The 16,034-nt window shown below is 48.4% G+C and overlaps 1 protein-coding gene across 4 annotated transcripts in view; it reads right to left on the bottom strand.

Annotated features, from left to right (window-relative positions):
• LOC140387934 (plexin-B2-like) overlaps positions 1–16,034 on the bottom strand; it is a 311,161-nt gene that overhangs the window by 35,255 nt on the left and 259,872 nt on the right. For all 4 annotated transcript variants that reach the window (XM_072471277.1, XM_072471280.1, XM_072471279.1 and 1 more), the window contains 3 exons: positions 11,959–12,064; positions 11,613–11,749; positions 1,041–1,241 (listed from right to left, as the gene is read on the bottom strand). In XM_072471277.1, coding sequence (XP_072327378.1) covers positions 1,041–1,241; positions 11,613–11,749; positions 11,959–12,064 — 444 coding nt within the window. The remainder of the gene's footprint in view (positions 1–1,040; positions 1,242–11,612; positions 11,750–11,958; positions 12,065–16,034) is intronic.

Genomic DNA, 16,034 nt, shown 5'->3' with positions numbered 1-16,034 from the left:
CCCGGCGAACCATGTCCATATGTTTTGGTCATGCCCGGCACTGGAGGGGTTCTGGAGAGGAGTGGCGGGAGCAATATCTCAGGTGTTAAAAGTCCGGGTCAAGCCAAGCTGGGGGCTAGCAATATTTGGAGTAGTGGACGAACCGGGAGTGCAGGAGGCGAAAGAGGCCGGCATTCTGGCCTTTGCGTCCCTAGTAGCCCGGCGAAGGATCTTGCTAATGTGGAAGGAGGCGAAGCCCCCCAGCATGGAGGCCTGGATAAATGATGTGGCTGGGTTCATAAAGTTGGAGAGGATTAAGTTCGCCTTGAGAGGGTCTGCGCAGGGGTTCTACAGGCGGTGGCAACCGTTCCTAGACTATCTCGCGGAGCGTTAGAGGAAGGTCGGTCAGCAGCAGCAGCAACCTTGGGGGGGGGAAGGAAGGGGGGACTGCCTGGGAGAGTGGATGAGCAAGAGATAACATGAAGGGTTGGGGAAACTGGCACGTACGGGTGAGGGCCAGTGTACAAAGCTGTGTAAATATATCATTTTGCCATGTATATATCTTGCTCTGCGTGATATCTCGTTTTATTTTGTTACGGAGGGGGGGGGGTTATTGTTTGTAAGGGAGAAAAATTGTGTTAAAAAACTTTAATAAATATATATTTTTTAAAAACAACAACCTAATTTGCTCTCTCCTGGATTATAGAATCATGCAATTTTAGAGTTCAGGTGGTTGCCACTTGGCCCACCACAGCAGTGTCAGCTCTGTAGGAGGTACCTTCAATGCACATCCTCACACCTTTTCCCAACATTTCCTTCGAAATATTCAACAGAATCATAAACTGAATATGCAAATTACCAGGTTCACACTAGATATCTACAAGCAGGAAGGGAGTTGGTGTTGGCTGGTTAGTATACCAGATAGGAGTGAATACTTGAACCCCAGTGGATTGTGTCGTGCACAAATCAACCTCCCTGATTTTTGTAAGGAAAATGTTTTTACCAGTAAAGGTTTTGAGTGGAGACAAAGTCATTTTGAAGTAACCAATGCATATTATTACCTGTAGATACTTTTTTGTGGGTCAACTGCATGGATTATTGGATTGGGGACATAAGCAAATCGGTAGTGCTCAACCACTTTCACTGCAATTTTTCCATAGTGTACAGAAACGACGTGACTTTTTTCACCAGCGTTAGAAGGTGCATCCTGTTTTTCCTTATACGGGCCTGTGGTGCAGATCAGGCTTTCATTAAATATTGTCCTGTAGAAAAAAAAAACATCGGTAGGAGTTTAACTTCACACTTCAAGCACAAGCTAATTCTAGGAGATTTCAGGGGACCACATGAACAGTTAATACAATTCAACAGTTTCACAATGAGCATCGATTCACAAAATTAATGCAAGAATATACAGTATATTAAAATAATTTTCAACAATACAGCCCACAGGTTCAAGTTTGTAGCACCAGTCTGTCCTAGTTTGGACTACTACAGTTTAGTTTCTAATTGTACTTTCATTAATCATGGGAAAAGCAAATGCTCACAGGAAATTTTAAAAAAGCCTTGCATTATTCAGAGCTTTTCCATGATCTCTGGAAGTTGCAACAACCAGTTGTAAGGAATAGGTTAACCAGCGAGTCTGCTGTTAATGTGGAGTGATTTAATCTTGTAGTAATTAACTTGTAATCATTCTAGAAATATAGGGCGGGATTCTCTCAGCCCGGGGCTGGGCCGGAGAATCCCCGCGACCGACGCAAATCGCGCCACGCTGCCCTGACGCCGGCACGCGATTCTCCGCAGAGCACCATTGGCGCCGACGTGGTTGGCGTTGCGTCAGTCGGGTGCCGCTCTACACGGCCGGCCGCTGATTCTCTGGCCAAGATAGGCCGAGCTGCCGTCATAAAAATGGCGCGTCTCACCGGCGGCGTCCACACCTGCTCTCAGCCGGCAGGAACATGGCGTGGAAGGGTCGGGGGGGGGGGGGGCGGCCTGTTTGGGGGGGGGGGGGGGGGAGACCTCCAATGTGGCCTGGTCCGCGATCGAGGCCCACCGATTGGCGGGCCAACCTCTCTGGCTGGCGGCCCCCTTTCTTCCGTGCCTGCCCCTGTAAGTCCTGCGCCATGCTGCGTCAGGGCCGGCGCGCTGGAGGAAGCCACTGCACATGCGCGGATCCCGCGGCGCCCAGCTCACGCTGGGATCAGTAGCTGGAGCGGTGTGAACCGCTCCAGTGCCGTGCTGGCCCCCTGTAGGGGCCAGAATTGCTGATCCGGAGGCCGTGTTGACGCCGTCGAGAAACGCGACGGTGTTTCCGACGGCGTCAACACTTAGCCTCAGGGTCACAGAATCCCGCCCATGATTCTCAAAACTGCAACATCTTGAAATAATGAATGCTATAAGTGCGTAGCTACACTGCAATTCTAAGATGGTGATCTATGAACAGAGAACAGAACATTACAGCACTGACAGTTCAGTGTATTGGAGGTGTACCAACCCCAGTTTATGGAGAACCGTGATCACTGAGATTAACACAGAAGATTTATGTAAACATCATGGGGGCAATTTTAAGTGTGAAAAGTCTCCAAACTGCCCAATTTAAGATCTTGAACTGCAGCATTCATTTAGCACAAGATGGTTCTTGGTAAAGGAAATGAAGCACATACTTGGAATGACAGCCTGCAAGATTGTTAAGGGGCAATTAAATTGCCTGCTAACACTTATTAAAGTGGCTGCATGGCCTTTGGGTGGCTACCAATTGAACTATCACATCTCCTGAGCATGCAGCTGAATTAGAGTAAGCAAGGGGTTGCTGAGGATTTCAAATCCTATTTAAAGGCACACTCAGCTATCACCATTCACTTGCTGCTGGAGGTTTGTGGAGGAATTTTAAAACACATTAGGGGACTTTCTGGGACAGTCTGACAAGACTTCATGAACATTTTACCCACTTTAATTCCACAAATTCTTTTGAGGTCATCACCTAAAAAAAAAAAAGAGTACTGTGCCACTCTATCTTTTTGGTCAACCTACAGTCATCAGGTTAAAGGGAATGTTAGTTGTGGACATCTTGCTGGAGGACATTGGGTCTGCAGGACGAATGGGAGGAGGGCATGAAACCAGGCAGAGCAACACCTGTCATTGCAGGAGAGTGAGGCGGACTCCTTTTATTCTGTATGTATAGGGCATCCTGTCTCCTCTAGAACTCCTCCAACTGAAACTCCAGCTCGACATCTGGTAATCGGTGCACATACTCCCTCAGCATTGGGCCATCCTGACTCAGCGAACACACTACAGTGGAAGTGGGTATGAGGAACCCACGTATACTGCTCACTGAGAATTGTTTCTTTTTCTTTAATAATATTTTATTAAGGTATGTGAAAATTTTTATAACAGTAACATAAACAATGAGATCAACATGGTAAAATAAACATTTCCCCCACCCCCCCAGCCCAATCTTCACGCACCTCAACCATACAACAACAATCCCCCCCCTTTGGAATACTGCATCTGCTGACATCTTAATTTTCCCCGGGAAAGTCGACGAACGGCTGCCACCTCCGGGAGAACCCTAACATTGACTCTCTTAAGGCAAACTTTATTTTCTCGAGACTGAGAAACCCAGCCATGTCACTAATCCAGGTCTCTACACTCGGGGGCTTCGAGTCCCTCCACATTAATAAGATCCGTCTCTGGGCTACCAGGGAGACAAAGGCCAAGACGTCGGCCTCTTTCGCCCCCTGAACTCCCAGATCTTCCGACACTCCAAAGATCGCTACCTCCGGACTCGGCACCACCCATGTTTTTAGTACCATGGACATTGCCTTAGCAAAATCCTGCCAAAACCCTCCAAGCTTCGGGCATGCCGAAAACATGTGGACATGATTTGCTGGGCTTCCCGTGCACCTCGCACACCTATCCTCTACCCTGAAAAACTTACTCATCCTAGCCGCTGTTATGTGTGCCCGGTGGACTACCTTAAATTGTATCAGGCTAAGCCTGGCACATGATGAGGAGGTAGTAACCCTGCTTAGGGCATCCGCCCATAGACCCACCTCTATCTCTCCTCCTAACACTTGCCCTTAAGCTCCTCCACCGGAGTTTCCTCCGAAAGCTCCTGGTAAATATCCGATACCTTCCCCTCTCCCACCCAGGTACTGGAAACAACTCTATCCTGTATCCCCCGTGGCAGCAGCAGCGGAAAGGCCGGCACCTGTTTTCTCAGGAAGTCGCGCACCTGCAAATACCTAAACCCATTCCATGCTGGCAATTTAAATTTATCCTCCAAACCAGTGGTTATTATAAATCGGGGTCCAAATCGATGCTCCCTCCTCTTTCTTATATCTCCTCCATTGCCCCCAGATCCTCAGAGCCGCCACTACAACCAGACTTGTGGAGTATCGGGCCGGTGAGAACGGCAGAGGTACCGTTACCAATGCTCCCAGACTGATGTCATGACGCTGACTCCATCCGCTCCCACACCGACCCTCCCCCACTACCCACTTCCTAATCATGGCTACATCAGCCGCCCAGTAGTAATTGCGGAGGTTCGGCAGCGCCAACCCACCCTCCCCCCGACTGCGCTCCAGCAACACTTTCTTCACTCGCGGGGTTTTACCCACCCACACAAAGCCCAAAATAATCTTATTCACCCGCTTGAAAAAAGCCCTCCGGATGAAGATGGGGAGGCACTGAAAGACAAACAGAAATCTGGGGAGGACCGTCATTTTCACAGTCTGTACGGTCCCCGGCAGTGACAACGGGAGCATGTCCCATCTCTTAAAGTCCCCTTCCATTTGTCCTACCAACCGGGATAGGTTTAACTTGTGTAGTACCTCCCATTTCCAGGCAACCTGGATTCCCAGATATCGAAAGCTCTTCCCTACCATTCTAAGCGGCAGCTCTCCCAGTCTCTTCTCCTGCCTGGATCACAAACATCTCGCTTTTCCCCATGTTCAATTTACACCCCAAAAGAATTCCCCCAGGATTTGCATTACTTCCCCCATCCCCTCCAACGGGTCCGCAATTTACAAGAGCAGGTCATCTGCGTAGAGCAAGACCTGGTGCTCCACCACGCCCACCCCCCCACCAGCCTTTTCCAATTCCTAGAGGCTCTTAACGGCATGGCCAATGGCTCGATGGCCAGAGCAAACAGTAACGGGGAGAGGGGGCACCCTTGCCTCGTCCCTCGGTGTAGGTTAAAATACCCCAACCTCAGCCAGTTCATACACACACTCACTACTGGTGCCTGATAGAGCAACCACACCCAGTCAATAAAGCCCTCACCAAACCCAAACCTTCCCAGCGTCTCCCACAGGTAATTCCACTCCACCCGATCAAAAGCCTTCTCCGCATTCATCGCTACCACCACCTCCACCTCCTCTCCTCCGGAGGGCATCATAATAACATTCAGAAGCCTTCGAACATTGGCCTTGAGTTGCCTGCCCTTAACAAATCCTGTCTGGTCTTCCCCTCTCACCCCCAGGACACGGTCCTCTATCCTCGTGGCCAGTATCTTAGCCAGCAGTTTGGCATCCATATTCAGTCGAGAAATCGGCCTGTATGACCCGCATTGCTCAGGATCCTTCTCCCGTTTCAAGATCAATGAAATCGAGGCCTGCGACATTGTTGGGGGGAGGACTCCCTTCTCTCTCGCTTCGTTAAATGTCCTCACCAGCAGTGGGCTCAATATCTCCAAAAACTTCTTATAGAATTCCATCGGGTAGCCGTCAGGCCCCAGGGCCTTGCCCGACTGCATGGCCTCCAGCACCTCGATTATTTCCTCAATCTCAATTGGGGCTCCCAGCCCCTCCACCAGGTCTTCCTCCACCCTCGGGACCATCAACTGATCCAGAAATTGCCTCATCCCCTCCACCCCAGCCGGGGGTTCTGACTCATATAATTTACTATAGAAGTCCTTAAACACCTCGTTCACCCCCGCAGGGTCCAGGACAGTATTCCCGTCTCTACTCTTTACGTTACCTATCTCCCTGGCCGCCTCTCTTTTCCTGAGCTGGTGCGCCAACATTCTGCTTGCCTTTTCCCCGGACTCATAGATCGCCCCCCTTGCCTTCCTCGACTGTTCCACTGCTTTCCCTGTGGTCAACAGCCCAAACTCCATCTGTAACCTCCGCGCTCCCTCAGTAGCCCCGTGTCCGGGGCGTCCGAGTATCTCCTGTCCACCTGGAGTATCTCCTCCACTAATCTATCCATCTCAGCCCGTTCCAGCTTTTCCCTGTGGGTCCGTATCGAGATTACTTCCCCTCTGACTACTGCCTTCAAAGCTTCCTAGACCGTCGCTGCAGAGACCTCCCCCGTATTATTTGTTTCCAGGTAGTTCCGGATGGACTTGTTAACTCGCCCACAGGTCGTTTTGTCCACTGGCAACCCCACATCCAGTCTCCACAGTGGGCGTTGCCTTCTCTCCACACTAACCCGTAGATCCACCCAGTGTGGGGCATGATCCGACACTGCAATTGCCGAATACTCAGTATCCACCACCTTCGGTATTAGCGCCCTGCACAGAACAAAAAAGTCGATGCGAGAGTATACCTTGTGGTCATGTGAAAAAAAGGAAAACTCCTTAGTCCTCGGCCGTGCAAACCGCTGCCATGCGTCTACTCCCAGCCCGCCTCCCCACCTGTTCCATAAATCCCTTCAATTCCTTTGCCGCAGCCGGCCTCCTTCCGGTCCTGGATTTTGACCGGTCCAATTCCGGATCAATGACTGTGTTGAAGTCCCCTCCCATGATCAGGTTATGTGACTCAAAGTCTGGGATCTTACCCAACACCCACCTCATAAATTCCACATCATCCCAATTCGAAGCATATATGCTCACAAGTACCACTCGCACCCCCTCCAGCTTCCCACTCACCATTATGTACCTACCCCCCTTGTCTGACACGATTCTCCATGCCTCGAATGCCAGTCGTTTGCTGATCAAGATCGCTACCCCCTGGTCCTTTGAGTCCAGTCCTGAGTGGAACACTTGGCTAACCCACCCCTTCCTCAATCTCGTCTGGTCTGTAACCTTTGGGTGCGTCTCTTGTACCATTGCCACGTCTGCCTTCAGTTGCCTCAAATGTACGAACACGCGAGCCCTCTTGACCGGCCCATTCAGTCCTCTCACGTTCCATGTGATCAGCCTGGACGGGAGGGCTTCCAACCCCTCCGCCAACTAGCCATCACCCTTTTTAGGGCAGCCTCCAGCTTGCGCCCTCCGCTTCCTCGAGTCCCCACTCGGGCTTGTCGGCATTCTCGACCTCCCATTTGTCCCCTAGTAACAGTTCCTCCCCTGTCAGCAAAGCAGCTCCCCCCCTCCCTCCCTAGCAACAGCACTAGAAACCCAATCCCCCAAGTCAAGCTCCAGCTTAACACCTGCTCATCCCCCACCGCGCTTCCGAGAGTCAGCTGACCCATGCTGACTCGATAGCTGCCGCCCCTGGCACCAAGCAGTCTGTCTCCCTATTGTACTCTCCTCTCCCCCCCCCCCCGCCCCCCGCCACATGAATAAACATTTTAAAAGCATCACATTCCCCAGTAAACAAACAATGGAAAAAAAGTGAAGAAACAGTCACTGTAGAAAAATACTCACCCAAAAAGCAGAACTAAATTCAAAGCCCCCCCCCCCCCAGGGTCCCTGCAAGACAGATCAACTTTTAACCATCCACACAGCGCATTATTTCACATAAAGCTAATTAAATTTATACAATCCAGCACCATAAATCGCTGCGCCAATACTTCTCCAAGGCTTAAGTGTCTTTTAATTCGCCTCCAGCTTCATTTCTTTAAAAAAGGTCCATACTTCGTCTGACGTTTCAAAGTAGAAGTCACGTTCCTCATGTGTGACCCACAGACGGGTTGGGTACAGCATCCCAAACTTCATCCCCTTCTTAAAGAGGGTCGTTTTTGCCCGATTGAACCCAGCACTCTTCGCCTAATCCGCTCCCAGATCTTGATAGATGCGCAACTCACAATTCTCCCACTTGCTGCTCCGTTCTTTCTTGGCTCACCGCAAAACGTGTTCCTTGTCCATGAAACGGTGAAAACGTACCACCATGGCCCTCGGCGGCTCGTTCGCTCTGGGCTTCCTCGCGAGGGCTCTGTGCGCTCTGTCCAATTCCAGGGGCCGAGGGAACCCCGAGCCCCCATCAACTTCTCCAACATATCCGTCACATAGGCCCTCGCATCCGATCCCTCACTGTCTTCAGGGAGGCCAACAATTCTGAGACTTTGCCTCCTGGACCTATTCTCCAGGTCCTCCAGCTTCTCCTGCATTCTTTTCTGACGGTCATTCATCATCCCCACCTTGCTTTCCAGCATGGTTATATACTCCTCGTGCTCGGACAACTTTTGTTCGACCTCCTGGATCGCTCTCCCGTGGGTTTCTGATTCTGAACCACTTGATCAATCAAAGCCTTAATCGGGTCCAGCGTGTCCTTCTTCAGCTTGGCAAAGCAATCCTCGAAAAACTCCACCAGCTGCTCCGTCGACCACTGTGCCGTCTCCCCGCGGCCCTTGCTCTCTGCCATGCTGCCCCGTGTTACCAGCTCTGCTTGCGTCTCCCTTATAGGACTTTGTCTTCTCACATGGCCACTTCTGGTCCAATTCTCCATACACCGGAGGGGGATTTCTCCTTACTGTCTCACTCTTCACTGATTTATCCCATAAAATCCGAAAAAAACTGGGGGAAAAAGGTCCAAAAGTCCGTTACAGGCGGGAGCTATCAAATGTGCGACCTACTCCTCCCTGGCCGTCACCGGAAGTCCATGAGAATTGTTTCTAATCAACACTTGCGCCCTAAACCTGCTGTCGGTTTAGCACTTGCAAGCAATTTCTAATTTGGTCCAAAATTGCATGCCACACTATTTTTAAACAGGCAGGTCTTAATAGCACAGTACCCTGCAGTATCAGCTTTCATATCTTCCTACATTTTTTAGTTGAATGTAAAAGGTGGGAAGATAAGACCATACTGAAGAGGCCAGGATGCGGAGGTTAAAAGCAACAAGATACATCTGATAAAACTATACAATATGAAGTAGATTGAACTACTGAACCGAACAGAAAATTATGAACTCGGCTTGTTAGATGAACTATTGACTTTTTTTTGTTTTATATACATTTAGAGTATCCAATCATTTTTTTCCAATTAAGGGGCAATTTAGCGTGGCTAATTCACCTACCCTGCATCGTTGGGTTGTGGGGGTGAGATCCATGCAGAGACGTGAGAATGTGCAAACTCCAGCACAGTGCTTCGGGGCTGGGATCGAACCCGGGACCGTGGCGCTGTGAGGCAGCAGTGCTAACCACTGTGCCACCGAGCTGGCTGGCTGAGCTTTTGATGTTATTAATTTCTCCTTACATGGAATGATTTTTAACTTTTAGTATTATAAATTTATATTTAAAAAAGTAATGTAATGATAGTAACATAGCAAGGAAGAAGTGGTGATTTGTAATGAGAGTTTGGATCTGAAGAGTTCAGTCCACTTGAATATTGTGCTCAGAATGAAACATGCTGGAAGCTCCAATCAGCACAGTTCAGTGTGTCATCTTCAGTAGTATATGATTAAGTGTGTGCTTACATACTATTGGACACATCATGGGCTGAATTCTCTGTTACTGGGACTATGTCCCCATGCCGTCGAAAAGACTGTGGAGTTTCACACCAGAAAAACTGGCGTGAAATAGCCACATATTCCTAGCCCTGCAGAGGGCTAGCAGGGACCCAGCGTAAATCTAGCAGATATGGGACCCCGCACTTCCGGGTCGGAGATTGCGCAAGCTCAATGGCAGACTCAGACCCCGGAGCTGGACACTAAAAATAGACACCCCGATCGGCCGCACTCCCGGCCCTGACCGCCTGGCCGAACATTGTCCGGCCGCGTACAAGGTCCCCGCTGCCCTCCGATCGGCCTGCCCCAGACCAGGGCGGCCACAGACCGAGTCTACAGCCACCACGCTAGTTTCCCGACCGGCCAGACCAGGAGTGGTCCACACCTTCGGGACTTCGACTGGTCGAGAGCTGAAAATGACGGAGCGAGCCTCCAGCAATGGTCCCAGGTAGGTGCTGCGCGTCACATTGTCGAGCACGGCGCTATTCAGGGCCCGCAGAATCGGGGAACCGGCGGCGGATCCGATTCCATGCGGGGAAATGGATTCTCTGCCCAGGCGCCAGCCGCGATTTCGGCGTCGGGGTGCGGAGGACAGCACAGTAGCGCAGTGGTTAGCACAGTTGCTTCACAGCTCCAGGGTCCCAGGTTCGATTCCAAGCTTGGGTCACTGTCTGTGTGGAGTTTGCACGTTCTCCCTGTGTCTGCGTGGGTTTCCTCCAGGTGCTCCGGTTTCTTCCCACAGTCCGAAGATGAGCAGGTTAGGTGGATTGGCCATTAGTGTCCAAAAAGCCCTTGGTGTCCAAAAAGCTTTAGGTGGAGTTACGGGGTGGGTTGGAGGTCTGGGCTTAGGTAGGGTGCTCGTTCCAAGGGCCGGTGCAGATTCGATGGGCCAAATGGCCTCCTTCTGCACTGTAAATTCTGTGATTCTGTGAATCCAGCCCCCTATACTTGACAAATTTAGGAGTATTTAAACCTTTCTCAAACCAGGAAATAAATGCACTCTCTAAAACCATGTGTGTATTTTTGAGGTATAGTTGGCAAAAACATAGCAACCCAACTGCACACTGACAGCTCCAACATACACCAATGAGCTTTGTGTTCAATTTAACTGTTTTAGCCTTGGATGAGGGGCAAGCATTGACCAAGACACAAGAAGCACTCCCTGCTCTTTTTGAACTGGTCACAAGATCTTTTACTCCTACCCAGGAGGGGAGAAATGATCTTGGTCCAACGTTTCCTCTGAAAGTTGACACCTTCAAGTGTACAGAACTCCTCCAGTACAACACTCAAGTGTCAATCTAGACTATGTGCTCAAGTCTTTGAGTGGGAACTGGAGTCCATGTCTGACTCTGGAGTGAGGGTACCACCCCATTGAACCAAGACCAACATCAGAAAACAGACACCGTTACAGTCTTATCCCATTATTCCATACATTGCTTTATTTTCATGCACAACATTAAGGAACGCATATTTAATCTGGTAAGTAACAAAAAACATTTTTATTTTAAAGGAAATTGTTTCTTCAATTCCCTTGCTTTATTTCCTCTTTCCAAACACTAGTCAGTTGAATGGGTGTGTGACCTTTGCCAACCTTTTATCAATGTTTCTTTATAAATGATCGCCCAAAGTTGCTCAAGAGCATTTTAGGATACTCAATGATTTTCCTTGTTTGGGGGGGGCGGTATACTTACAGTCCCTGCTGTGTCAAATGAATACATCTTGTGACCCCTGGGTAGCACGGTGGCACAGTGGTTATCACTGCTGCATTACAGCGCCAAGGACCCAGGTTCGATCCCAGCCACGGGTCACTGTCTGTGTGGAGTTTGCACATTCTCCCAGTATCTGCTTAGGTCTCACTCCCACAGCCCAAAGGTGTGTAGTGGATAGGCCATGCTAAATTGCCCTTAATTGGAAAAAACTTTTAAAAGACTAAATGTGTGACCCCTACTACTTTGTGACAATTCAGGTGGTATGTTGTAATATCTTATTTTACATCCTATTTCCATGAGAATAACTTGTTCTGCTTACAGGGTGCACGGTATGTGATCCAACATCACTTTCACATCCTCTTGCTTTCCGATGTTCAAGTTTGTTCCAATGATTGTTAGACTCGTTCCTCCAGCATATATCCCCCGTTGTGGAGTAAAATTAGTAGGATGTGGTTCCTGATTAATTTTGAAGAGAAAAGATCAGTTCTGCACATGCATAATGAATGTCATTCTTTCTTCCTAATATGTAAGATCAGTATATAAAGTTTGCTATATTGAGATATTAGACACAAATGCTGATTTTTGTTTAGGTTAAGTTCATAGTTCCCAAACTTAAATGATAGAACTTGAAATCAGGTGAAATTGTGCAGAAAATGAATACTCACAATATATGTGAATTTGCTTTTGGAAGTACCATCTTTGTTATTTTTTATCTTTATGTGAACAGGATTACTGTGAGCTTCCAAAACTTTACTTAATTCGCAAACAACCCTGCAAAAAAAAGTTTTAAAATCTTAAAAACCATTAACAGATCTCATGAAAATGAGAACACAATAGAGTAACCTTGGATTATATGGTACAAGTTAGTAAACATTCAGATTGAGATCAACAGTAATCACGTTGATATTGTATCCTGGTTTAGGTGTGAGTAAACAATCGTGCACATATTCTGTTAATGCCAAAAGATCAAAAAACATCTGTGAGCTGCCTGAAGATTATGGATCATACAGCTGAGCAAGACTCAAGGTATTGCCTTGTAATACCTCTCATCGTGGTTCCCTTAGATCAGCATAGGTTTTGGGCTGTCCTTATAAATGTAGTCCCAAGGTACACCAAACTGCAGTGATAGCAGTCAGATCTTGGTTTGCACTGAGTGCTGAATTTGGTGCATTGAGTGCGATAGTGAGAGTTTGGTGACAGAGGGAGTATAAGGGTTCATTTTTATCTAAAGTCTAGTCTTTCTTTCATTTAGTTAATTAACTTAAAAGTTGCTGTTTGGTTTAGAAGAAGGTGAATTTTCAATCAGCATTAAACAAAGGTTCTACTTGTAGGTACTTGCAGCTGGAGCTTGTTAATTAGTTACTTGTATTAGGCCAGTTTTCAGAGGCTAGATTCACAGTATAAAAGTGATCCACCTACGGTGCAGACTTTGTTTGCACTGAGTGCTGAATTTGGTGCATTTTCGTGCGATAGTGAGAGTTTGGTGACTGAGGGAGTATAAGGGTTCATTTTTATCTAAAGTCTAGTCTTTCTTTTATTTAGTTAATTAACTTAAAAGTTGCTGTTTAGTTTGGAAGAAGGTGAATTTTCAATCAGCTTTAAAACAAAGGTTCTACTTGTAGGTACTTGCAGCTGGAGCTTGTTAATTAGTTAATTGGATTAGGCCAGTTTTCAGAGGCTAGATTCACAGTATAAAAGTGATCCACCTACAGTACAGACTTTGTTTGCACTGCGTGCTGAATTTGGTGCATTTGAGTGCTATAGTGAGAGTTTGGTGACTGAGGGAGTGCTGAATTTGGTGCATTTGAGTGCTATAGTGAGAGTTTGGTGACTGAGGGAGTGCTGAATTTGGTGCATTTGAGTGCTATAGTGAGAGTTTGGTGACTGAGGGAGTTAGGTGAGGAGGGAGTAAGGTGCTCCTTTCATTTCGTTTCCAACATTTCCGCAAAGAGCGAGAAGGGAGCCAGGATTTTACAGAGCGTGCAGCTGACTGGGTGCAGAGTCGGAGGGCGGCGGTCCAGTTGGTCCACAGGGCAGCTATATCCTGTAAGGTAAGAGGGGATGGAGGCTCGGCCAGTTGCATGCTCCTCCTGTAGGATGTGGGTGTGAGGGATACCACCGGTGTCCCCGCTGACTATACCTGTGGGAAGTGCACCAAACTCCAGCTCCTCAGAGACCGTGTTAGGGAACTGGAGCTGGAGCTGGATGAACTTCGGATCATCCGGGAGGCAGAGGGGGTTATAGAGAAGAGTTACAGGGAGGTAACCACACCCAAGGTACAGGACAAGAGTAGCTGGGTTACAGTCATGGGAAAGAAAACAAACAGGCAGACAGTGCAGGGATCCCTCGTGGCCATTCCCCTTCAAAACAAGTATACCGTTTTTGATGCTGTTGGGGGGGATGACCTACCGGGGGAAGGCCCTAGCGGCCAGGTTTCTGGCACTGAGTCTGGCTCTGGGGCTCAGAAGGGAAGGGGGGAGAATAGAAAAGCAATAGTAATAGGAGAGTCAATGGTTAGGGGAATAGATAGGAGATTCTGTGGTCGCAAGCGAGACTCCCGGAAGGTATATTGCCTCCCGGGTGCCAGGGCCAGGGATGTCTCGGATCGTGTCTTCAGGATCCTTAAGGGGGAGGGGGAGCAGCCAGAAGTCGTGGTGCACATTGGTACCAACGACGTAGGTAGGAAAAGGGGTGTGCAGGTAATAAACGAGTTTAGGGAGTTAGGCTGGAAGTTAAAAGCCAGGACAGACAGAGTTGTCATCTCTGGTTTGTTGCTAGTGCCACGTGATAGCGAGGCTAGGAATAGGGAGAGAGTGCAGTTGAACACGTGGCTGCAGGAATGGTGTAGGAGGGAGGCTTCAGGTGTTTGGATAATTGGAGCGCATTCTGGGGAAGGTGGGACCTGTACAAGCAGGATGGGTTGCATCTGAACCAGAGGGGCACCAATATCCTGGGAGGGAGGTTTTCTAGCACTCTTCGGGAGGGTTTAAACTAATTTGGCAGGGGAATGGGAACCGGATTTGTAGTCTAGCAACTAAGGTAGCCGATATTCAGGACGCCAAAGAGTGTAGTGAGGCAGTGGGGAAGGGAACGCTGACAAAGGAGAGTACTTGCAGGCACGGAGATGGGTTGAAGTGTGTATACTTCAATGCAAGAAGCATCAGGAATAAGACGGGTGAACTTAAGGCATGGATCGGTATTTGGGACTACGAAGTGGTGGCCATCACGGAAACGTGGATAGACGAGGGGCAGAAATGGTTGTTGGAGGTCCCTGGTTATAGATGTTTCAATAAGATTAGGGAGGGTGGTAAAAGAGGTGGGGGGGTGGCATTGTTAATTAGAGATAGTATAACAGCTGCAGAAAGGCAGTTCGAGGAGTATCTGCCTACTGAGGTAGTATGGGTTGAAGTCAGAAATAGGAAAGGAGCAGTCACCTTGTTGGGAGTTTTCTATAGGCCTCCCAATAGTAGCAGAGATGTGGAGGAACAGATTGGGAAACAGAATTTGGAAAGGTGCAGAAGTCACAAGGTAGTAGTCATGGGTGACTTCAACTTCCCCAACATTGAGTGGAAACTCTTTAGATCAAATAGTTTGGATGGGGTGGTGTTTGTGCAGTGTGTCCAGGAAGCTTTTCTAACACAGTATGTAGATTGTCCGACCAGAGAGGAGGCCATATTGGATTTGGTACTTGGTAATGAACCAGGGAAAGTGATAGATTTGTTAGTGGGGGAGCACTTTGGAGATAGTGACCACAATTCTGTGGCTTTCACTTTAGTAATGGAGAGGGATAGGTGCGTGCAACAGGGCAAGGTTTACAATTGGGGGAAGGGTAAATACGATGTTGTCAGACAAGAATTGAAGTGCATAAGTTAGGAACATAGGCTGTCAGACAAGGACACAAGTGAAATGTGGAACTTGTTCAAGGAACAGATACTACGTGTCCTTGATATGTATGTCCCTGTCAGGCAGGGAAGAGATGGTTGAGTGAGGGAACCATGGTTGACAAGAGAGATTGAATGTCTTGTTAAGAGGAAGAAGGAGACTTATGTAAGGCTGAGGAAACAAGGTTCAGACAGGGCGCTGGAGGGATACAAGATAGCCAGGAGGGAACTGAAGAAAGGGATTAGGAGAGCTAAGAGAGGTCATGAAAAATAGGATAGGATCAAGGAAAACCCCAAGGCCTTTTACACATGTGAGAAATATGGGAATGACTAGAGCGAGGGTAGGTCCGATCAAGGACAGTAGCGGGAGATTGTGTATGGAGTCTGAAGAGATAGGAGAGGTCTTGAATGAGTACTTTTCTTCAGTATTTACATATTGTTGGAGAGGACAGTGTGAAACAGACTGGTAAGCTCGAGGAAATACTTGTTAGGAAGGAAGATGTGTTGGGCATTTTGAAAAACTTGAGGATAGACAAGTCCCCTGGGCCTGATGGGATATATCCAAGGATTCTATGGGAAGCAAGAGATGAAATTGCAGAGCCATTGGCAATGATCTTTTCGTCCTCACTGTCAACAGGGGTGGTACCAGGGGATTGGAGAGTGGCGAATGTCGTGCCCCTGTTCAAAAAAGGGAATAGGGATAACCCTGGGAATTACAGGCCAGTTAGTCTTACTTCGGTGGTAGGCAAAGTCATGGAAAGGGTACTGAGGGATAGGATTTCTGAGCATCTGGAAAGACACTGCTTGATTAGGGATAGTCAGCACGGATTTGTGAGGGGTAGGTCTTGCCTTACAAGTCT

This window comes from Scyliorhinus torazame, chromosome 13 (assembly GCF_047496885.1).
Source record: "Scyliorhinus torazame isolate Kashiwa2021f chromosome 13, sScyTor2.1, whole genome shotgun sequence".
Taxonomy (NCBI): Eukaryota; Metazoa; Chordata; class Chondrichthyes; order Carcharhiniformes; family Scyliorhinidae; genus Scyliorhinus; species Scyliorhinus torazame.
Note: the sequence above shows the minus strand (reverse complement) of the source record. Positions and strands in the feature narration are given on the sequence as shown.